Below are 24,081 nucleotides of genomic sequence, written 5' to 3' on the forward strand. Positions count from 1 at the left end.
TCTTCTGGGTGCCAGTCTAAGCAGAGGCCAGTCCTGCTTCATTGTAATAAACTTTTCTGACTTGTCTATGCAGTGGACAAAGATGCAGCTGCAAACTGGTTAGTTAACAGAATCTGCAGTTGCAATGGGCAGTAGCCAAATAAGTCATTGTTAAACAAAATGTTAGTTTACTAGTTCAGGCTAAGATTAATAAACGCACGTGTTAATGTGACTTTGATAGGTTAGTGTTTTGTATTATGATACAGTGAGTGATCTTTATGTAAGTTTTCTTTAGGTTTTAAGTTTAGGCTGATTTCCTTTCCTGGGGTTGCCAGATACAGATTGCTACTATGCATAGTTAAGCGCAAACATCTAGAGGAGGATTTCTAACACACTGAATGAATGGAAGCGGTGTGTCTAAATTATGACCGTAATTTCTGCATGCCTGTCTTTGATCTACATGGAAAAAGTGTATATTGAAAAAAAATCCTTTCTATGACCACTGTAGCCTCCCTTAGACACAATCACAATGCATCTTCCCAGTGAACTGTGGTTGTGTGCTCATCTCTATACAAAGCTGAGAGAATCTCTAATGATCGCAATTTCTGTAAAAAGCCACCTTTAAAGCCATTTCTCCTTGTCTCTGGTTGAGACCTTTTATTAAATCAGAGTAGAAGGCTGAAAGGTAGCACTGCTACTAGGCAGGTTCTGGGGATTAGAGGCAGAGAACTATTATTTTTGTAGCTGTTATTTTGTACCAAGTAAATGTGTATATGCCTGCTTGTGTATATTCATGTGCCTGCAAACGCAAAAGGGCACAATGGCGACACTTTACCATTAAAGGTCAAAGTTGATTTAAAGGGTCCACAACATGTTTGCACTTCAGATTGACAAATTGTTTGCAGCCAGTCTTCCTGGTGCCTGTTTACTGAGCTGTTCTCAGACAACCTTTGTGTGAGTGAAGGGTTAGGAAGCATTCATTTCTTTGTAGCAGTGTTAAACATGTATAAAATCACAGCGCTTTACAGCCACCTGTCTGTTACACCCAGGTTAGTATTTTCATAATCTCTGAAATTGGCTGACATGTCATGCTGTCATGCTTTGTAAAATCTCAGACTAATTTTTGAACACAGGTCTCAGTCAATCTGAAGATAAATAATGATGAAGTGGTATTCAACTGAGTCTCAGAATTAGACAATGTTTGGCTATATCTACTGAACTGGGTCTTCTTTTACCAATCTGAAAGCTTTTTTTTCCATGGTGATTTTTGTATCTGAATTATGCATCATGGTCTGTTTGATGGACTCTAACGCTCTGTAAAAGCATCACTTCACACTGGGTTTTCATTCAAATCTCAGAAAGTTTTGACAGCCTTACCCTGGGTTAAAATGCTTCAGCCTTACACTGGGGATGGCAGAGCCAGTCCCTCAGGTTTTTATGAGAAATGGGGACAGACACACACACACACACACACACACACACATACACACACTGTATGCACATACAACATACAGTTACAGTTGAAGACAGGAGAAGTCTGTTTTGCAGTGAAACATGCCCAATTGAGTTTTTATTAAATTTCTTCTGATGGATTGCAAGACAGCTTTGACATTTCCTAATCTTGGTCTAATCTTTTTCCTCTTTGTACATTCATTTGTTCCTCTTGGTTGCCTTGATCATTATGTCTCAATAAACACCAAATTGTTCTATTGTTTCAGGGGATTTATGCAAACTAACAGCTACCACTACCACTTGGAAAGTATATTTGCTGTATCCTCAACTCTCAAATATAATTTTAGTTAAATGACGAGCAATACTGATGATAATCAGGGAGTATATACCGTATGTTGAGGCTGATGACAGATCATGTCTGATGTCCTTTGTTACGCTTGTCTTGTTTAATGTATATTACACTTACAGCGTGCTTTTACTGTGTTCCCTCTCTGTAGCTCTCGTCAACGTGAAGCTGTGGGCTATCGACCGTCAGTGTTTCCAGACCATTATGATGCGGACAGGACTGATCAAGCATGCCGAGTACATGGAGTTTATAAAAAGGTGGGGCTCTGACCTGGGGATTAGGCATTCCTGTGTCCTCTTTGGGACGACTCTCTCTGTTTCTGTTGTGTGTGTGTGTGTGTGTGTGTGTGTGTATGTGTGTGTGTGTGAGAGAGAGAGAGAAAGAGAAAGAATGTGTATGCTGTGTACAGTTTGTGTATCTGCTTCTTCTGAAGAAAATATCCTGCCTTCAGTCTTGCCTTCATCATCTGCTTTTTCACTCTCTTCATCACCGTCATATTCATGAGCATACTGAAAAAAATATCTTCTTGAAATCCTGTTACCAACTGCACATATCAAAGACAGACGCCCACATTTTTACGCCGAAATTTTGCATGGGGAAAACTCTTCATCAAAGATGCATGAAATATTACTGCATAATGGATGCATTTCTTGGAAGTCTGTGCTAGTTGGTTGCAACAAAGACCAAATGTTTCCCTGGCCTGTGTTATGCATGCATAATTGAAATGTGTAATTATGACATAACAGTCCACAGAAGGACTGTATCACACAATCCTGTGTCTTCTTTTGCGTGTATTCATTTTTGTGTCACTGTTAGTTAATTTGTATTATTCTCTGACTTTCCAATTAAGGTCCCCTAACTTTTGAGGGGTTGTATTTATTCAATCTGGTAATCAAGATTTGTTTTCTAAAGTAATGTCCCTCGGCTCAGGGTCTGGATGAAAACTCTGTGCTGATTTTATTCCAGCTGAGTTCTTAATTAATTTGGCAGGATAGATTTGTCTCTTAACTAAATACTAATCTGAGTTTGGCACCACTTAAATGGTATGATTTTTTGTAAAATAAACATTTGGAAGGGTTTTTGTGCTAGCAGACATATGTGATGGAATTGTTTCATCTTGTTTTTGCCCATGTGTATATCTCAAACAAATTACTAACACAAATTGGTATTCACGAAATGGAATTAGAATTTTTTTGCTCAGTCAACTATATAAAGGCCTAGAACAATTAACTGACTTGTAATGCTAATGTAATGTCAACCTTTTGAAGTACTTTTCAGTAATGGGGGTATGGCTCACCTCAGACATCACCGATCACTAATTAAGGTTCATAGAGGGAGCTGCCCCAAATACGTTGCTAAAATAAATGTGTTGATTAAACCGTGCGGGTAGTATGTTATGCTCAGCATGAATATATCTCCAGCCACGCATTTCTTTCACACAGTCGTTGCTTATAAAGATAGGGATACGACAGTTCATATAAACCTGACTATTTGAAAGCAGTTTTTATGATTGCGGCATACACAGTGTAACCCAAGGAAAGGGGCTGTGAAACACTGCTATAATACCAATCACCTCAAGCTGTTACTTTTCAGAAACTTAGAGCATGTCACCACACAGAGTGTAGGCAAGATCAGACTGGTGTTTCACAGCCGTCTTGAGACACCCTTTAAATGACCAGCAGACTTTTCAGAACAGCAGAGGTTGTAATTTATGCTTTTAAAAAGCAAGCACTTTTCTTACCCCTGAAGTCATTGATACGGATGGCTCCCAAACAGCTGAGGGGAAATGATGCTGATCATGAATCAGATATTCCACTCCCTCCCTTTTATCCGGAATGAGTCTCCCAGTTTGCAGTGTTGTTTTGACCTCCAGAAAAGCTGTTCAGTAGTCAGCTTTAAGCTTCAGATTTTCATCTAAACAAATATTTTGATAAGCCTTTATGACTGATGTTATGACTTGCATTCATATTAGTCTATTCAGAAGTTCACACATCTCCTCATTTCCCTGCCTCCATTGTATCTGGGTGATGGATTAGTATGCAGTCTATTTTGCGGGGGGTGAGGGGGGGTTGAGCAAATAATAATACATACATACATTATTTATCTATGTATTCATTTGTTCATGTAGCACACAATCTTTTACAGGATATCCTCCAGAGCAATCAAAGCCAGGTACATTAAATACATATCTTCAAGCTGGTAAAAGGGTAACGCAGAGTGGAATATGTGCTGTGTCATTTAAGAGATGCAATATGACTGTATGCGCTATATCATTTAGAAATGAAATATGACTCTGGCCAGCAGTCTGGAGCCATATCGGCAGTCTGATAATTGTCCTGGCAGAATAGTAGTGTTAATGGCAGAGGTAGGGGAGTGACGATGAGAGAGACAAGGGGATGAGGAAGAGAGTGAGAGTAATTGGGAGGTAGTGTATTGGGTAAATTAGTGAACTAGGAAGGAGTGTTTCTGTGTGCTGGGTGTATGCCTCTGTGTGTGTGTGTGTGTGTGTGTGTTTGAATGTGTTTGTGGGTGGGTGTGTGTGTGTGTATTTTCGCTGTTTTCAGGATGCTAATGGAGACAGACTGCGCTTCTGAAATGGATATTCCAGTTTACATGACAGCTCACAAAGCCTCCAGCTGCATATTGCAGGAGGTACCTAGATTAGTGCCCAGCATGCAGGCCAGGGATTGGGTAAATGGGGTGATGTAGGATGCTTTGTGTGCTCCTGTCTCTTTTTGCTGTATTTGTTCTGGCATGTTAGTGGATTTATGCGTGTGGTGTGTGCAGTGTAAATATGTTCATTTTGTGTTAGCCTAAGACATCATGAAAGATTCATGAATTAGTTTGCTTTACTTGCAAAGACATCCGCTACATTAATTCAATACATCCGACATCCTCTCTTAAACACTGATATTCTACAGGATTATTTAGAACAACAAATGAACAGTTTGGATTATATGATGCATTCTGTCCCGCTGTAGTACATAAAATGTATGTCTGCAGATTTATTCATTTTCTGAAAGCACATTGAGGGTCAAGTCACCACTAAGAGAAGACATTGCAGCAGATGGTTGCACCAAATTAGTTCCCTTGGCAGGAAGCAGTCGCGGCTTGCTATTAGCTGCAAATTGCTGGTAATCTCAGTGCTTTGAGAAAGGCTTTTCGTTGAAGAGGTCATCTGTCAGCCGTACAGTATGGAGAGCTGCAGACTGTGCCAAGCACGTAGTTTCCGGGGGAAGTGGCCTGCGTGGTGCAGCTGTAGGGCTCGTGCTGAAGAGACAGGGCAGAGCTCTGGCTGTCTGCGGCCCCACAGCATCACCACCCTGGGCCTGACTACTGAACTCTCTCCCCCTGGAGGGGTTTACATCAACCACACTGCTGCAACTGTGCACGGTACATTATTGTAATTTAGCAGACGCTCTTATCCAGAACAACTTACACAGGTTACAACTTTTACATGTTGTCCGTTTATACAGCTGGATATTTACTGAGGCGATTCTGGGTGAAGTACCTTGCCCAAGGGCACAGCAACAGTGCCCCAGTGGGGAATCGAACCAGCAACCTTTCAGTTAGCCCTGCTCCTTACCACTATACCACACTGCTGCCTAACAGTACCATAGGAGAGGTTCATTACAGCAGTGCAGGCTTTACTCTTATTATGTGAACTAGGTCATCTTTCTGCACTCATGTTATGCTGTATTGTTCAATAATGCCTTTTAATGCAGGTTGTGTTTAGTGCTGCTGAAATCAGTGACACTCACAGGAAATGACAAATTACTGTCCACCTTCCATGTCTTTTATGGACAGGTTCCAGTCTGGCCATATGCAGTTGTTACTTTTCCTCACTCATTAGGAGTTGAAACAGATTTTCTGATTGCCACTGTGTGTGTGTGTGTGTGTGTGTGTGTGTGTGTGTGTGTGTGTGGGTGTGCAGGTGAGGGTGGGTGGATGGTGTATATGTGTGTGTGTGTGTGTGTTTGTGTGTGGGTGTGCAGGTGAGGGTGGGTGGATGGTGTATATGTGTGTGTGTGTGTGTGTGTGTGTGTGTGTGTGTGTGTGTGTGTGTGTGTGTTTGTGTGTGGGTGTGCAGGTGAGGGTGGGTGGATGGTGTATATGTGTGTGTGTGTGTGTGTGTGTGTGTGTGTGTGTTTGTGTGTGGGTGTGCAGGTGAGGGTGGGTGGATGGTGTATATGTGTGTGTGTGTGTGTGTGTGTGTGTGTGTGTGTGTGTGTGTGGGTGTGCAGGTGAGGGTGGGTGGATGGTGTATATGTGTGTGTGTGTGTGTGTGTTTGTGTGTGGGTGTGCAGGTGAGGGTGGGTGGATGGTGTATATGTGTGTGTGTGTGTGTGTGTGTGTGTGTGTGTGATGTGTACTGAATGCCCATGCTCTCTCTTTCACAGCGTTCCCACGTTCCAGGGCCTGCCTGAGGAGATAGTCAGCAAGCTGGCTGATGTCCTGGAGGAGGTAAGGGAGGAACGTTTCTGTTTTCATCTGTATTTTTTACCCTTAGGCACAAAGATGTTCATTACATGCACAATGGGAGAGAGAGGGTGCCAGTGCCCAGTAGTGCACACCTTTCTGTTGGTGCCAATTACATTACACTGCTGCAGAGTCTTACTGACAGACTGATGCTAGCTAAATAATAACCCATTCTGATTATGCAGCAGGCTCATAATGGTTGGAGGAACAAGCCTTTGATAGAGCGTGTTGCTGAGAACAGAGAACAGCATGTCTTTAAACACAGTGCCAAATAAGATGTAATTACTATTTTACCAGATGACAACAAAGGGCCTTGCTAAGCTGGGAAGATTCCAGCTGACAGATGCTCCATGTACCATCCACAGGTTGTTGTTGGCACATGTACAGTGCTTGATTTCTGTATCAGGCTTCATTAGAATGCATTTCCTTGTGCAGTTTCTGAAGAGTGGTTACTGTAAAAGGTTTGATGTCTGTTGCCCAAGATCATCATAAGAGACTGTGAACTTTGCTTGCAAAGTGCCAGTGTTTTAGCTGTGATTTTTTTTGTTCTAAATGTGTCCTTTAAAATCCTCTTTATGGTATTTCCAGTCATGTTTTTAATATTTTCACAGTTCTTCTGGTGCCTCTGTAAGAAACTGGAACAAAATTGACGTTAGTGCTATGACTTCATACGTAGTGTTGATGAAAATGTGCTGCCTGTTAGCTTCTTACATAAGAACTCCACAGGGCTAAGTCTTAGACTGCACATCAACTCACTTCATAATGATCTGCAGTGCATCCCGTGATAAGTACCACATTCAGTAATAACCATCCCATTATCTCAGTTATTAACGATCTGCAGTATATGCTCTGACACAATGTTCCAAGGAGTTTATATTTCCTCTTTGTGCTGCCATTTTTTTTTTTACTGCCGATGGCTGGTACTTCTGTAAGTAGATTTGGTATGTCAAGCCTCAGTCTGTTCAGCATGGAGGATGGAGGATATTTTCTCCCAAAATGAGATTTAAAAAGAAAATTAAGAATACAAGCAAACAGCAGTAGCAAGAAAAAAATGTTTAGGAAATTTAAAGCCCTCGTCCCTGATTCAAAAAAGCAAAATAACAATACAAAAAAGAAAGATGCAGGGATTAACAGAAAAATGAGAGGTTAATTAGGGGCTACTTTATATTAGCAGTTTTCTGGATGATAAATATTTGCTTTTGTGCCTTTGTCTGTGTCTTCTGTCTGTGTATTGTAGTATATGCAGGGGTCCCTGTATGATTACTGTTACTGATACCAGATTAAAAAGACAACAAGGGACACATTTCTGGCATTATGTCCTAATTTTTCCCAATCTGTGGCAAGATTAAATAGTCACACATGCCGCCAAGCTTGTATTGTAAATACATTTCTCATATGACAGAGGACAAAGTGCCGATGTTATCTACTCTAAAACAAAAAGGCAAAGTTTTACCAAGTTTAGTATGTCACTTAATTACCATTTTATTGAAATATCTCACTAAAACCTAATGTAACATGTTACAGGCAAAAGAAGTTGTATTAGATTTTTTTCTGAGGGTCATGAATATTTAACATCCTCAGGAAGGCCTGTGGAGTTCCAGTAAAATATGGCACAGAGGGTTTAGGGTGCTTTACACATCCAGTTGAAAAAACTGCCTGTTAAGAAGAGCGTGTGTCACATGTAGCTCCAGGCCTACACATCATCACTCTACAGTTAGCTCTAAGTATGCAGATTGTTACAGTGCCGCAAGGCACCTTAAGTGTGTCACTCACGGAACCCATGGCTTGGTGGAATCTTTTGAACTTACAGATAAAGTCCAAGTGAATTCTGTTTTTGACTGATGTGGACAGACTTGGCAATGTGATTTGTCACGCCCTTATTACCTGACAGACATCAGCTATGTCTGATTAAAGTGAAGGCAGATCATCAAACAGCTGGTGGCAGTGATGCATGTAAGGCCTTATACAATAAAAAGACTAATGACAGAAATGTATCTCATAACAAGAGTGCCACAACCATATGCATGATACTATTTAAAATCGTTTCGCCATGTCAATTGTAATACATATGATGATGAGTATAGCATTGGCCCTCACACTTACTATGTAAATTGGCCGAGAATGACGATATGGATTATTCATATGCAGAATTTGTCCATCTCCATCGAATAATGCACTGTATTCCTGCATTTCAGTGCCACCCAAGGTTAAATTAACTGGAGGGCAAACCATTTCTGTGGCATTGTAATATTTTTATTTCATAGGCTGAACCTTCATGTCATATTCAGAGGCTCTGTGTCATTTTATATTTTTTCATTGCTGTACAGGGAATGTAAGTATCATTAACACTTTTTGTGGCTGTTTTTCCAGTAACGTAGGAAATGCAATAATGAAATCTTGTGTCCAAGAATATAACTGCATTTTAAAACGTGTAGACTATATGGTCTATTCTCAATTATCCGCACACAGATTATCTCAGCTCCTATTTACACTAACTGCTGATGGAAGGGTTATGGATGGGGAATATAATCATGGTGTAATGTTTACCAGGAATTCATACAGACACATTATTGAAGGCAAAAGCAGAAAATAATACTACCATAAAAAGACAAGCTAAAAACTGTCAAATAATACAACCAGTTATTTCACAAAAATTGATCAAACCAGCTAGATAGACGGACCAACGCTGCGGCTCTTCTGTCCATCTCCACCGCGGTCAGGACTTTGGAGAGGGAAATCCGTTGAACGTTTTCAGCCTCCCTTCTTGAGTGTCCAGGCTGCTGGGTCACTGCAGTGTGGGCTGGGGAGTGCTGCCAAAGGGGCGTGGGAGAGCCCCGGTGGCGGAATCCGTTCTGTGAAATGTGAGCAGCGAAAAAGCTGGCCATTATTAGACTCCCTCAGGCTCAGCCGGTGGGCATGGCTGGGGGGGGGGGCTTGGCTCTGCGCTATGCTGCGCCACAGTGCTACGCTCCAGCCACCTCAGCAGTCAGGCCAAACATCACGCTTGGGTCTCTGTGTTTAAGGGGCAGGGAGTGGGCTCAGAGGATGCTTGGTGTGTATAAGGAACTTAAGGAATTCCCCACTCAAGGAATGTGAAGCCTAGACACTTTGGGGGGTGAGGAGGGACAGGGGGAGGCAGGGGTTGCTCTAGCTCTTAAGGCTGATTCACTGATATCGAAGAGTTATGAGGAGTAACATTAAATGTTCATGTTGATCAGGAAGTTTGAATGTGGGATGTCTTTCCTGTGCCAGCTGAGTCAGTCAGCACACACTGGCAACAGATCTTAAATGTCACACTCCATAATGGAAATATCATTGAATCTGCGCAGGTGCGAACCCCCTGGACATGTTCGTTTGCACATCTCCTGTACAGCCCCTGACAGATGTTAAATGCAGGTTTTACTGTGGTGAAGGAGGGTGTCATTACAAAGACTGAGGATTCATAAACCTCAGGGTGGGCGAATCATTTGTTGTGAAAGATTCACCGGATTGGAGTCATTGTGGTGATTTGCTACGGGGAGTGATTGACAGCACGTGTTGGCACTACCTACTAATACGCTCCACTCATTAAGCTGGGGTTGAGCCTCGCAGAGGCAGGTTATTACATTGCGGGGTATCCTACCTTTCAGAAATGTGAGTGCAGGAGTTCATGCCAGGGCAGTCTGAGCTGGATCTACCTCTCGCTTTTTTGACAATATGAGGACCATACTGTGAAAAGGTCAGGGCTAAGATGGATGTACCCTGCATGCAATTTTACGTCACTCATGAGAGGACTCACGATGATATATTCAGTATTGGAATAACTGAGCATAATCTTGCTGGAGTTTCAAACAAAGCAGCAGTAGGATAATTTCATGACAACTTTGGTTGTCTATTACCATAGCGTGATAAACCGGTTTCCTCAAAAGGTATAAAAATGTAAATTACCTTCACAGACTCATGTCAGGTGTGACTGGCATCCCTTTGCCTCCTCATGCTCACCTCCACCTCTCCATTTTTCTTGTATTTTCCATTTTTCTTTCCAGGCACAATCACTTCCACAGATTCAAAGCCCTAGTTGAAATGTATATATTCCAAAGGGCCTTTGGAAGCATTTCATTTGTCGGGGGAATTGTTTCTGCTGAATCCGTAATTTGCCACGGGCTACAACAGGTGCTCCAGGTGACACCGCGCCTGTTACCGGCTAATGGTTTCCATGGCAATAATTCTTCAGTCTTACATTTAGCCACGCTGGTTTTGCAGGGAATTGCTTTCATGAATGTCAACATCTGGAGGTGTTTTTTTTTTTTGTCATCGGCGTGGCTAATGGTATTTAATAGAGACCTCGGAGGCGGTCCGGCCCATCTCCGGCCGGTAAATGTCAGACGGATCTGAGAACGATGCAGACGCGTGTCAGAAGTGACACCTCCGATGAGTCAGTGGTTTCATGTGTTTGAAAATGTGAGGATCTGTGCGGTTCCTGTCTGTGTTGATTAGCATCCTACAGGTGAGATATGGCACAGCATAATGAGTCCTCACACCCTACAGTGCTTGAATGTGGGGTCCTTAGTGATTAATACTACGGTTGTGTGCCATTATAAGTGCAATTCCATGTGATAGTGCAGTCATTACATTACATAACATTATTGTCATTTAGCAGACATTCTTATCCAGACCTACTTACATAGGTTACAGTTTTATCATGTTATTCATTCATACAGCTGTATATTTTACTGAGTCAATTCTGGGTTAAGCACCTTGACCAAGGGTACAGCAACAGTGCCCCAGTGCAGAACCAGCAATCTTTTGGTTACGAGTCCTCTTTACCACTGTGCTACACGGATGCAGTTCGATATAATAGTGCTGTCCAACTTAATTTTTTGCATGCACCCAAGGGTTTATTAGTACAGTCTCAGCAGATTACAGCTCAATCTTAGCTGATTACAGCAAGGATAGCACTAATAATGATATAGGTTTTTTTCTGTGTTCCTATCATTAATGTGGTCCTATCTGATTAATATTATGTGTCTAAGTATGAGTGTGGGCCTGAAGTAATATTCGTGTCGTTCTATCTGATCTATTATGGTGTACGTATAGTCTGTGCCTGATCTCATTTTTTACTATAGTCCTGAGTGAATGTTAGTGGGATCTTGAGTGATAATTAATGTGGTTGTGAGTGAATATTAGCAGTGGGCCTATCCGATTATCAACGTGTTTCTGCTTTTATCGGTGCTGTCCTATCTGATTATTGGAGAGGTCCGGAGTGATATTTAGCGTGACCCTCACTGAGTCATTGGAAAACTGTCTCAGACTTCTTCCTTATCTGTGTTACCAGAGTTTTGATTTATGACATGGCCCATGAGGTGAGACATGTTATTTTCACTTTTAAAATAACGCCTTTAAAATGTGTCATATACATAATAGATGCTTAGTTTTATCCATTCTCACAATTCCTCTGAATGTCCTTTTTTTCACCTTTCCAATACATTTATTTTATAGTTTTTTATGTCATCATTTCAGGGTTATGTATGTTGAAATATCAGAGAGCTGAATAGTGCTTGGTAAGGCTGAATGATCAAATTGTAATTTATGCATGAATAATTGACCCATTCCCCCACCCCTTGCTATCATCATTTATGCCCCCTAAATGATTTCGTAAAACTGAAGGTCTTTCTGTGTGAATATAGTCTTGCTTCAGAAAAAAAAATCTGATTTCTGATTAATTTGCGTAAGGGTTCCATGCTCTTCCGCTTGAGTATTGGTTAGAATAAAAGTTTGCAGTACTTTTCTTTACCATATTTTTTACAGTGCAACAAGTTTTAACGGTTTGTTTCAGTGAAGGTTTACATTGTGGCCAGGGTGATCTATAGACCCATTTACAATCATTATTCATAATTATTCTAGTCTTTAAAATATTGCATATTCAGTATATTTCTTAGGTTTTATCAGTTAAAAGTTTGTTCCAGAACAGTGACATGTAAATATTAGCAAATGCATGTTTTTAATCATATGAGATTTGAGTGTGCCATTTAAAAACTGTATAGGACAGGCAAGCATGTGTGGCTTTGAGACAGTGATGTCATGTGTTTCATATGAAACAAACAATGTGGTTATCGCTGGTGCATAATACTGTCAACCTCACAGCATTTTCATGTCCTGTGTACTACTAAGAACATAACCATTGCTTTATAGTGGAAATGCACAAATAGTTACAGCTAACTATATAACTCAGCGATAGCCCTAGCTGTGACATGATAGTTCAGCATTCAAGCCTTGCCAGCTTGTGTTGGAATGAGTCGATATTAAGGAGGGAATACAAAGAGAAACACGCCACGTTCTCCTGAATCAAACTGGAGAAATTCTGCACAAAGCTCCGGGTGGCAAAGGGCATGTCAAAGTCTTAGACTGAAACCATGGAAGAGCTGACCGGTGAGAGTCTCGGGCGATGACACCAGGTCCCCATCTGCTGCTGCGGGAGCACACAGCTCCCCCTCTGGGCACTGAGGGGACTGCGCCTGACAGCCAGCTTGAGTGACAAGGTTTCTCTTTCCACAGACTCACTACGAGGAAGGAGAGTACATTGTTCGGCAAGGGGCCAGGGGAGACACCTTCTTTATTATCAGCAAGGGAAAGGTGAGACTTCAATCTGCCCAAATGTAGACTTTATCAAAGGTGACAGAGGATACCGGGCAGGCATAGACAGGACTGTGACCCGTACTCTGGGTAAGCGTTAACACCTCTCACATTCACTTCAGATTTCTGCGTGAACAGGAAGGAGCACTTCTCTCTCCCTTTCAGTCTTTTTCACACTCTGCCCCTTTATCCTTCCCACTCAATCTCTGCTTCTCATGGTTTCCCTCTCTCCCTCTGTCTCTCTCCCACTCTGACTGTGCCTCCTCTCTTTCTTTCTCTCGTTCTCTCTCACTCTCATTCTTTCGGTTTGACTCCTACCTCTGCTCCCTTTCCCACTCTCTCCCATTCTGTGTGTTTGAACATTTTTTCTCTGTGCTCCTCACTAACTCTCAGATCACATCAAAAGAAAATTGGTCTATACAATACACATCTTATCAGAGATTCTCTGATAAATTAACTCAATTAAAAATTGCCATATTTTCCTGCCTAATCAGTAAATAATCACATCCTTTACTTCTGAACTTCTGAACTGCCCAATTATGTGCAAGGTAATGTTGCTATGGCATGACAGGTAGTTCTAAATGCTATTTCTTTTTAAAAGGATGAAGATGAAGACTTGCTGATATAATATGCATACTTGTTGATATAATTTACAACAAGCATGCTGTGTAACCATTCAAGAAAGGCATAAAGTTTTCCAGACATCAAATCAATTTCTTTCTTCTTTCATTATTCAGTTGAATTAACTTTACTGGTAAAAACCCCCCCGATCCAGACAGATACGACAGAATGACGCAAGGGCTCTGATAAAAAAGAAACATCACTCTCACACCTGCTGGAACATCAAGGTGTCTGTTTCAGTACGTGAAATCTGGATAGCCCATTGAAGTGAGCCCGGGGAAAATATAAAGCATTATGGTGAGTCACCATGGTGCCTTGTAAGAAGCACTGAGTATGCTGCCTTACTGCTGTTACCATCTGCCTGTTCTGGGTACGAATCTCCAGGTCCCCCGCAGACACATTAACGCAGCTTGTGTGCTTGTACGCCCTGCGTCGGCTCCATTAAAACGGCAGTGAGTAAAGCAACAGTGACCCGATGTGCTGTCCCCCAACCCTGGCAGGTGAACGTCACCAGAGAGGACTGGCCCAACGAAGAATCCGTCTATCTGCGCACGCTGGGGAAGGGGGGCTGGTTCGGAGAGAAGGCTCTGCAGGGGTAAGACCGCCTCCTACTGGCGCACCTCCGGCTGTGCCGCTGCTAAGCCAGTGTGCAGAGGGATCAGTACCCACAACCTCATTGGGGGAGGGGGAGGGGTTGTGTGGCAGCGTGGAGCAGCGCTGTGAGAATGTCAGCTGTGAGCCGTGCATGTCTCCCAGGTAAAACGCATCTGCTGGATAAAATAAATACAAGTATTATACTGTAATGAGGATGACTAGCCCATTGCCCATGCAAAACACGCATGATGTACATACAGGTGGTCAGCTGTTTACAGGAGGAGCGCATGGGTTCATGTACTGGTAGATGGAAGTAAAAGTGGCTTTTAAACTACATTACGCAAAACAGCAGTACCCCAGTGGGGAATGGAATTGACAACCTTTCAGCTATGAGTCCTGCTCCTTACCCCTGTGCTACACTGCTGCCCTAAATGTGTATAATATATGCAAGCCACTTGCATCCCATTTACAAGGACAGATACAACAGGTATTTGTGCAGAAATGAAAAACAGCGATATACCATGACACAGAGGTGTTAATTCACACCATGGAGCCACCTCATCACAGCCTCCCTCTAATCCCATGGCCAAACCTCACTGATCTCCTTTGAAAGGAAAGTAGAGAGTAGAAAAAGGGACTACTCTGAAATGGAATAGGACCTAGATTAACAATATCAGGACACTTTAACAATATCAAGTGATTGCCATCAGCCAATGACAATGGATTGATTTTCTACTGGAGGGATGAAGTTTGGTTCCTCTACTAATCCTTTCTTCTCCTCGCATTCACAAATATCACCATGTGCCTATTTTTGTGATTAGCTCTGCCTACATTAGTTTATAGGCTAAGCATTATCAAGAACCATATGCTATAGTCAATATAGACTATAGAACAATAAACAAAAGGCATACAGTTCAAACTGTTGTATAAAAGGTTTCACTTAAAGCTGGCACACAGCTGATGAACTCGTTTGAAGAATCTAGTGGCCTCTTGTGGATAAATGAAGAACAGTCATCATACAGCAGATGAAAAACCACTGGACCTGATTATAACCTGTATTACTTTTTTATTTTTGGCGATAAAACTATTGTCCTTCTTATGGCTGGTGGAGTGTGAGTCTTACTGCAGCCTTGCATCACCCAAAGCAATGGGGACCTAAAGAGATATTTGGGATCAGAGTTAGGGGTTGTGCCCTGGTGCAGTAATCACGGCTTTGTACTCAAGCCCACAGCTACAGGTAGCAAAGGGACAGCGGTGATTGGGGTCATATCTCCTGGGAGGGTTCCTGCAGAGAAGACTGTAAATCAGCATGAAAACGATATGCTAATGCGTACGCTTCAATCAGCATTCGCTCTCTGAACATTTATTTAATTGCACGGGCTGTCACAGATCCGGTCTGTCTTTCAGGACAACTCACTTTTATCCTGTTGTTTGGTTGCCTTTTTTTTTTTTTGCAGGATAGCAGCAGTGAGGGTTTCCTCTGTTCGTCCCATAGGGACCGCACACGTTCAGAGCTTGCTTTAATGGTCACCTCTGTGCAGCATAGAGTTAAATAGGAGGCATGTTTTCTTTAGTTTAAAAGGTGATGTTTTTTTGTTGTGAGCTCTTTTGATCTTAAGCCTCATATCCCCCCCGTTTCAATCAGAAGGAAGTCATCTGTATGTGTGTGTTTAGCAATTCAATTGGTTCTTCACATAGGCTGCTTTGGTCACTCAAGTCAGAGTCTTTGATATTTAGCAATATTTATAAATCAAAGGGAGCCTCTTTCCTGGACAGTTGAAGACTGTCTGAGTCAGGGAGAATGTACAGTTTACGACTTGGCCTTGGGCTGACGTGGAGATGAGCGATCGCTTTGAATTCATCTCCATTAACTTTGACAGAGAACGAGGTCGGAACAGACTGCACGAAGAAGCTGTGTCCTGAACTCTTCATTAATACGACACCATGTTCAACCTAATCAATCCAATTACTGCTAATTAAGTTAGTGCCCATATAGTTTTCACGCGAAGCCCTGGGGGTCTTTCGTAATATTATGTGTGAGCCGAAGTGTAATGAAACATGCAGCAGGAAGCTGGCAGTAAGGAGGGGATTAAAGAGCTATCTGCTGGGCACAGTGAAGCCACTTTCTCATTTGTCGCAGTTCTAGATGACTCCGCGGAATGCACCGCAGTCCAGCTGAGAGGCCAATAGTGTCTTGCTGTCATACTTGTATCTCAACAAGAAGGGATTGAGGAAGCCTTTTGTCACTCCTGAGATTATGACACGTGTAAATAATCCTGTGACCTCGAAAGCTATGCTCAAAACAGAAGGAAAAGAAAAAGCGTCAGCTCAGTTTCAGTGTGGTTAATTATAGCATGGATGACCTACAGGGCACACTGAGACTGTGAAGGACACAGGCGATATCTACATAACACACTGAGACTGTGTGTGAGAGAGGTGGTATCTACGTAGCACACTGAGACTGTGTGTGAGAGAGGAGATACCTATGTAGCACACTGAGACTATAAAGGAGAGGAGATATCTACAGGGTCCGCTGAAAATGTGAAAGAGATAAGAGATGGCTGCGCTGATCTTTGACCCAGTAGTGTTTACATTTACATTTACATTTATTTATTTAGCAGACGCTTTTATCCAAAGCGACATACAAAAGTGCATACAGTAAGTTAGCGACAGTACGGGGACAGGATGTGTTTCTTTTATTGCAGGTTTGAGCCAAATAAGAGGAATAATTATTACTCAGATCAAAGGAGCAATCTCCATGGTGCGGCATGGAAGTTTCTATAGCCATGCTATGGTTGTCAAACCATTTTTCCATGACATGACTGGCAGTCACTCTGGGACATAGTGACTGAGTTGACTCTTGCCTCAATGGGAGATATTTTATTTCATGGTTTTGCTGTACAGTAATGGATGCAGTTACAATTTGAGGTTGGGGGTAATATGTAAGGACCCGGAATACCATTTAGCCTTGGGGGGGGGGGTACTTTTTGGAGGATAGGATATTGTCTGTCCTGCTGGTTGTTCAACCCTTCCCTCTCAGGACACCAAATAGCACTGAGCAGTTAGATAATATTCATGGCCTCTGCTGAAAGTCTATACCTCGTCTCCTTGGCACGGCACTACAAACACAAGCTAGATGTCTGCAGCTGCCAGCGCATCGCTAAGTGACATCTTTGGGTGCCCAAAGGCGTGCGAAGGTAGGCATCCCAAGCACACAGTTGTTATATAACCAGAGGCCCCTTCTTGAAGTACCAAGCTGTCATCAACAGCTGTGATATAATGCTCTGTGCTTTATATGGTCTACAGTTGCTGAAATACATTTGTCATCAAGGGTGATAACAAGCATGAAAGTATTCTGCCATTTAAGCATAATCGATTTCTTAGAAATATAAAACATTTCAAATGCACTGGTAAAGTTTGTGAAAGGAAAATGAAAGTGGTAATCACTTCATTTCAGCTGGGTAAAAAAGGCTTGCTTTCCTCTGAGAAGAGTTTTTGGAACATCCTTATGGCCTGTGAATGACTGCTTAGACACTATAAGACACTTAGACACTTTTTGGCTATTGTGCAGAATGCCGTTCAAATTGTGTAGACTTTCAGTCTAATCCGAAAACCTTGCCACATATAATGTAGTGTTTCAAGAACCCAAAACATATCACTGTACTGTAAGGATAGCCAATTTTACTCTATAGCTTTTAGTCTAGTCAGTACTGGAATTGGTATTGATATTTGCTCATTTTGGATTATAGCTGATATAACAAATGTAAAACTTATGATATCATGAGCCTATGAGTAACTGTTTATGTTTCAGAGATTTCTTGCTTTTCTACTACTTTCTGTTGCTGGTATTCTCTACTGAACCCTGCTAAAAATACCCTTTCTGTAATTGCCTTCATTGCTGTTTATACCATGTTTGTTGTGAAAACAGCTCGGCTCGTGCATTATTCCTGTGGAAGGCTCTTGACAAAAAATACCCTGAGATCAGGTCCAAACTGGCACTCAGAGTGGTAAACAGGTCAAAGATGGGTTGAAGTGGCTGTAGAAGCAGAAGAAGGCTATTGACATTGATAAAAAAACGAGTGGATAACAGGTGAAAGAGTCACAGCACTCCTTAGCCACTTTACAAATAAACCTGCCACAGTCCCTGAACTGTGATTCATTTGCTGCTGTAGCACAACTATTTATATTCAATTCACAGAGAGTAATGTGCCCAAGACCTTTCAAGAAGGTAAGGCTTTACAGCCTTTAACCAGTCATAATGTAGGCTACCTCTAAGGGAACATATCTGCTCCGTTCCTGAAAAAGAACGCTATCTCTCTGTCATTAGCTCTTCATATAATTTCAAAGTGTGATTTTAAAAAATAGTGCTGGAGCAATTATTGAATGAACTATATATAATATAGTTAATATATATAATAATCAAACTAATGCTATGATTTATAATTTTTTTAATCAAGCATTTCAGATATTTCCTTTTGATGTAATTTTATCTGATTCACTTGTTTTGTTTTTAAACATTAATTATTCCCTTTTAACATAATGTTATTTTGACATGGAATTGGGAATACTGATACTCAGGTATTCACAAATCATGATTTTTTTATATGCATAGTAAATGACAGCCCTTAAAACTAGATCAAGAGGAGGCCAGTCTGATGGGAAGGAAAAAAAAAAATCATGTTAACAGTGTGGATACAGTGACTTTCCAACACAGCGGGATTTTGATACACAACATGTGTGCCCCACAGTAACTTTGCGTTGCTGCCAAAACAAGAGAGAGCGACAGGACTCTTGTTTTGGCAGGGCATAGCAATTCACACCTCGCAAGTGTCGATGTGGTGTGTCATAGTTTTCCGCGTGTGATGACAAAGACAAGGATCTGCCACTTGGGGGGAGAGGATCTGGAGCTCTGAGCACTCAGCGTCCTGCCTGACATCCCACTTGAGCTGACTGCCAGTCCTACACTTTGCAATGCTGGTGAGCTCTCAGCGGCTACTGGTGCACCGCAGTTGCTGCTGGTGAACCCTGGGTTGCTACTTTCGGACCCTGACAGAAAGCAAGCGTGACCGGCAGAAAGCTTGACCTGACGGGAGACAGGTAGACTCTGAGGCAGAGCTGAAGTGGCCAGCTCATGGGCTCCAGGTGGATGGACTCCTTCGAGTCAGACACAGACTCATGCGGCTGGAGGGATTCCTCCTCTGAGTTCTCGGGAGAGGAGTCCGAGGATGACACTGAGAACCTCACCGAGTAATGCGCTCTGCTTATTTTATTTGACTGTAAACTCCAGCACACATGTATACTTCAGTGTACTTAGCATTTTAGCTTGTAATTTTTATTAACTTATGACTTTAATTAACTTGTAGTGTGGACAAAGGAAATGGTGTATACGTATATCTGTTGCTTATTTCAGATACAGTGTGGTGTTGGTAGTTACTGTGCATAGTGAGTGTGCATGTGATCTTTGATTTTTCCTTCAGCAAGTCTTTCCTTCCTTCAACAATGCAAAGTATGTAATAGGAAAATAGGTCTTCTTACTGTGCATTTTGGGTTTCAACATCTTATACAATTTGATGTGAAATTTCTTTGAATATGTCACTGAAGTCAAATGAAAAATGTCCAGGTCTTCAATTGGACTTGGTTTCTTCTAGTAAAGTATAAAGTAACATTTCAATAAAGTTGCTCTCCTCATATACATAAAGTAATTATGTTGTTATTATTAATATTATTGTTTGTTACTGTTGCTAATAATTATTATTAATTGGTTTTATTTAAGTGTCTTTATCATGACTAAATATATAATTGGCAGACCTAGTTTATAAGGCTTATTTTTATTTAGGTGGGTGCACTAGATTAGGTTTTACGAGAAGCAGGATCAGATGTGCTTTTTAAAGGGCTGTTATTCTTCACACTCCAGACTGACAGACCTAATGCTCTGACATTCTTGGCTTGGTCTAATGCCTCATTGTTTTATGTGTCTACAGGGAGGACATCCGGACCGCAAACGTGATCGCAGCCGAAGCGGTCACCTGCCTGGTCATCGACCGAGAGTGAGTGCCACATACACTATGTTATCAACCATTACTCTAATGCATAACTTCAGTACTTTCCTTACTTTCTAGTCAAACATTGTTAATTTAAAATAGTCAACTGCTCAAAGTGTTACATTATTTGATCAACTCTGGTACCTTTTAAGTTGGATTTGGATTTAATTTGAATTTGAAGAAGAGCTCATCTCTCTCTCACCTGCTTCTGGAAGTGGTATTTATCTCTTGCTTGACAGCAAAGTCAATAAAAAGACACAGTGAAGTGAGGTACGGCAGTCTGAGCGACAGCTGATCTGATGAGCCAGTGATAAAGTGAGAGGATTTTAAGGCATGTTCTCTACAGCAGGGGAAGATTATGCTTTCATAGGAGATGGAGTCTCAATCTGGGGCCCTTGTCTTGGCGTCGAGGTTCTGGAGGCCCCTGGAGAACTAGTCACGGCCCAAAATGAGTTCTAAAGAAGAAAAAAATATAGCTGTTGATTTACACTATATTTTCTGCAAACATTGCAGTATTATAATAAACACAAAATAAAATTGACCCAAGGGCCTACATTTTGAGAGGCATTTTAAGCAGTGGCATGAAAATGAACAGTTCTGTATGAGAGAGAACTTACTGTCCATGCAGCATTTGTTCATGCACTATTCATGACTTTTGGCCTCCTAAAACGGGTACCCTCCTTTGCTTCATTTTCTAAAAAAAAGTAGTCGTAGTCTCTTAAAGAGTTAAATGTCCATTTGCCACTGTGACTCTTCATTTTTTGTTGTCTATTTAACTAATGAACTATATGACTGTTTTCTGTGATTTATCAGTCAGTTGTATGGGTTTTTGCAAGTGAACTGTGGTGAACTTCCATAAAATTTGTAATGATGTGATCAGGCATTTATTTGCTTTACATATCTGCTGCTATCATTCTCTATTAAAAGGCATCATTCAGTATCAGTGTGATTATATGCAAAACATTGAAATAATCTTTTTGAACAACTCAAAAAGAGAAAGCAAGCTATGTGAAGAGGCAACAGAAAAAAATCTAGGTTGCTAGTCCTGTAGCATCTTTTTTAGAGAAGAGGATCCATGGAGGAATTCAGATTTCCCACAATTCCCTGTTCCCTAAAATCTCCTTCGATTACTTCCATTATATGAAAAGATGCTCTGCTTCCATGCAAGTTAACCAGGAGAACAGTCATGATTCCTTGTCATAAAATCCCGTCAACACATCTTAACTCCTGTTTTGTGTCCCCTAGATTTAAGAAAGAATTATGAAAACTAACCCTTTTGAGAAATTCCAACAACTTGTCATTCAAAAGATAATCCTACGTGCTCTCCACCAAACGCCACCAAAGAATTCTTCAGTGATCAGTGCAGGTGGTTCTGCCGTGCGCTGTGCCAAGCCCTGCAAATTAGTATCTCTGCATGAGGCTCCAGGCTTGGCTGCACAGATGTCACAGGGAAAAAAAATTAAGCACAGTGCATTGTCATGGTAACTCAAACTAGTGATGGATTTGAATACAGGCCAGTGACTGTTGTCCTCAGTTAACTGGCTGTGCATGCCAGAATCCTTCTAGTGTGGAACCTGATTGGGTGTAGTGCACACGAGAGAATATAAATGTTGACATCACTGCTTGTTTATTTGTAAAATTATATCAAAATCAACTGGAATAAACGAACAGAAACCTTATGAAGGTTGTGATATTAGGCATAGCCAAACTTACATATTCCATGTGGGAATAGGCTTGGTTTGGTTTGGTTTTGTTTGGCTCAGTTGAGAGGTTTAGTCTGGGGCTCGAGTCTGTTTTGGTTCTTCTTCTTGGGCGTTCTGGATTAAATCTTGGTCTGGTGTGGTTTGGTTCCTGGACTCTTACGCTCAGAGGCAGTGCTGATAGAACTCCAGCATAGATGATTGTTAGAGGGGTATGTCCTCCCACAGGAAATCGACCTTTCTTTTTATCCCGGTGACCAGCTGAAAGCTTTATGACAGCCCTATTAGGAGCAGCTTGTTTTGGCTGCTGTACTTTGTCCTGACACTCTTGTTATGCGGGGGTCATTACCTGATCTGTGTCCTAGTTCTGCCTTGCATTGGAACAAGGGCTGCAGGACTGCAGGGAATCTGAGGATACGGATTGAGTGGAATCGTTGGGGGTGTGCCACTGGAATGACTACTCTAATGCTCTGTGCAGTGGCAAGCCAGAACAGTTTCAAGCACAAAGAAAGTGGCCTCTTTCACACATTTTACAGCTCAGGATGAAAGGGTAATTATATTACAAAATGTGGTATTATTGCAATTTTTGGCTGTTATTAGTTTTAGTTCCTCTTTCATGTTTTGTTCACATATTTTTACCAGACATCACTCCCCAATCCTGTGATTTGTGGACTGTTTATGTATGGTTGTCTATAAAAATAAACTAAGTCAGAGAAAAAATTGCATTCATAGGGGACTCCCGAGTAGCTCAGTGGTTAAGGTGCTCGCTTTGAATGCAAGCTGAGCTCTAGAAGCACTGGGATAGGCCCCTCCCAGCCATATCTTTTGCCAACAATGACTAGGCACCCACAGCAGCAGAAGAAATTGGCTTTGCTCTGTTGGGGATAGGGGTGGGTAGGTCCGGCAGGGTTTCCTCGTGTCACTCCTCTCAGGCACGCTGGGATTCGTCAGGTGCCCGCAAGCTGCTCAGATGATATCATCGGAGTAGCACCTGTGGTCCAATGAGCATCCGCCCTGCTGTAGTGCAGAGTGAGATTTGCATATTTACTTATACATCATAACAGCTTTGTGGGCATCTTGGAAAAGTGAACCAGGAAACAGCCTCTATTGCTTCTCTGTGACTTTATTATTATATGTACTGAAAATGACTGAAAAGATTTCTCATCAATTCACCATGGCCGTCTGTAACTGTTTGAAATTGTAATATTTTTTTTTATTTCAAAGTGGCGCTAAGGTTGTTTTTCCAGTCTATTCCAAACAGCTTTGCAATGTAATTTTAGATGTGAGCTCACTGCTTATTGATGTTTTTTATAACAAACATGGCTTTAATCTGTAATATGGGTATTAATGTTGGGAAAAGCATTTATAATTCAGCCCAGTCTCCATTTCACTTCCCGATGCCAGTGAAAGCTAGTGAATGTTTAGCTGTTGTATAATATTAATATTACCTTCAGTAAACTGGGGTAATGTCTGGTGCCCTATTGAGTATCTAATTATGTTGAAATGTTGATGCTTTTCTAACAATGAATGTTCTGCCATCAATGCGGGGAGTTTTGTAACAGTCTAGACTAGATGTTCTGGCCTTACTAAAGTGAACAGAGTGCGCCAGGTACACAATGACCTTAACACTGAGAAACAGAATAAGGATAAAACAGATCTTTTAATGTTATTGAAAGGTATCACGTCAACAGATTTTTGTTATTACATGGCCTTTAAAAAGAAAATAGACACAAAACTGGGCTAAATCGCAAAGGTAGTAGTTGAATTAATTGGGTATAGGGCCTGCAAGAGTGGCTTTATTGAACAAATAAATCTTAAGGTCATTGAAAATATGTTGAACAATACCTTAACTTTAACCTTTTGTAGTATTATTCATATCTGAGAGTAAATACACCTTCTAGGATACATGGTTTTTTCATGGCCTTAAAGCAGATCCGTGATGAACAGATGCCAAATACAGAGCAATCAACCTGTTTAAATCCGCTATATGAACCACTCAGCTAAAACAAAAACCTCAGGGATACTCCAGTACCTGCACAGAGAAACAGAGGCATTGTGCAGTCACATGACCATCACTGTGCTTAACCTGAAAGAGACGGGGCTTTCATGACATGACAGCCACCATGACACTCTGCAGAGTGTCAGTAGGTAACAGAATAAAAGATTTAAACAGTCTTTGTATGTTCAGTCTTAAGTGCAAAGCGTGTCTTGTGATGGGTAAATAGGCCAATTAGTTGTTGAAGTTACATTTTTGTTG

At 41.5% G+C, this 24,081-nt stretch overlaps 1 protein-coding gene across 3 annotated transcripts in view; it reads left to right on the forward strand.

The window, feature by feature from the left end:
• LOC118789909 (cGMP-dependent protein kinase 1) overlaps nt 1-24,081 on the forward strand; it is a 91,020-nt gene that overhangs the window by 51,890 nt on the left and 15,049 nt on the right. For all 3 annotated transcript variants that reach the window (XM_036546644.1, XM_036546642.1, XM_036546643.1), the window contains exons 4-8: nt 1,929-2,034; nt 6,178-6,241; nt 12,791-12,868; nt 13,990-14,084; nt 20,065-20,130. In XM_036546644.1, the coding sequence (XP_036402537.1) occupies nt 1,929-2,034; nt 6,178-6,241; nt 12,791-12,868; nt 13,990-14,084; nt 20,065-20,130 (409 nt within the window). The remainder of the gene's footprint in view (nt 1-1,928; nt 2,035-6,177; nt 6,242-12,790; nt 12,869-13,989; nt 14,085-20,064; nt 20,131-24,081) is intronic.

The sequence above is a fragment of the Megalops cyprinoides genome, chromosome 15 (assembly GCF_013368585.1).
Source record: "Megalops cyprinoides isolate fMegCyp1 chromosome 15, fMegCyp1.pri, whole genome shotgun sequence".
Classification (NCBI taxonomy): domain Eukaryota; kingdom Metazoa; phylum Chordata; class Actinopteri; order Elopiformes; family Megalopidae; genus Megalops; species Megalops cyprinoides.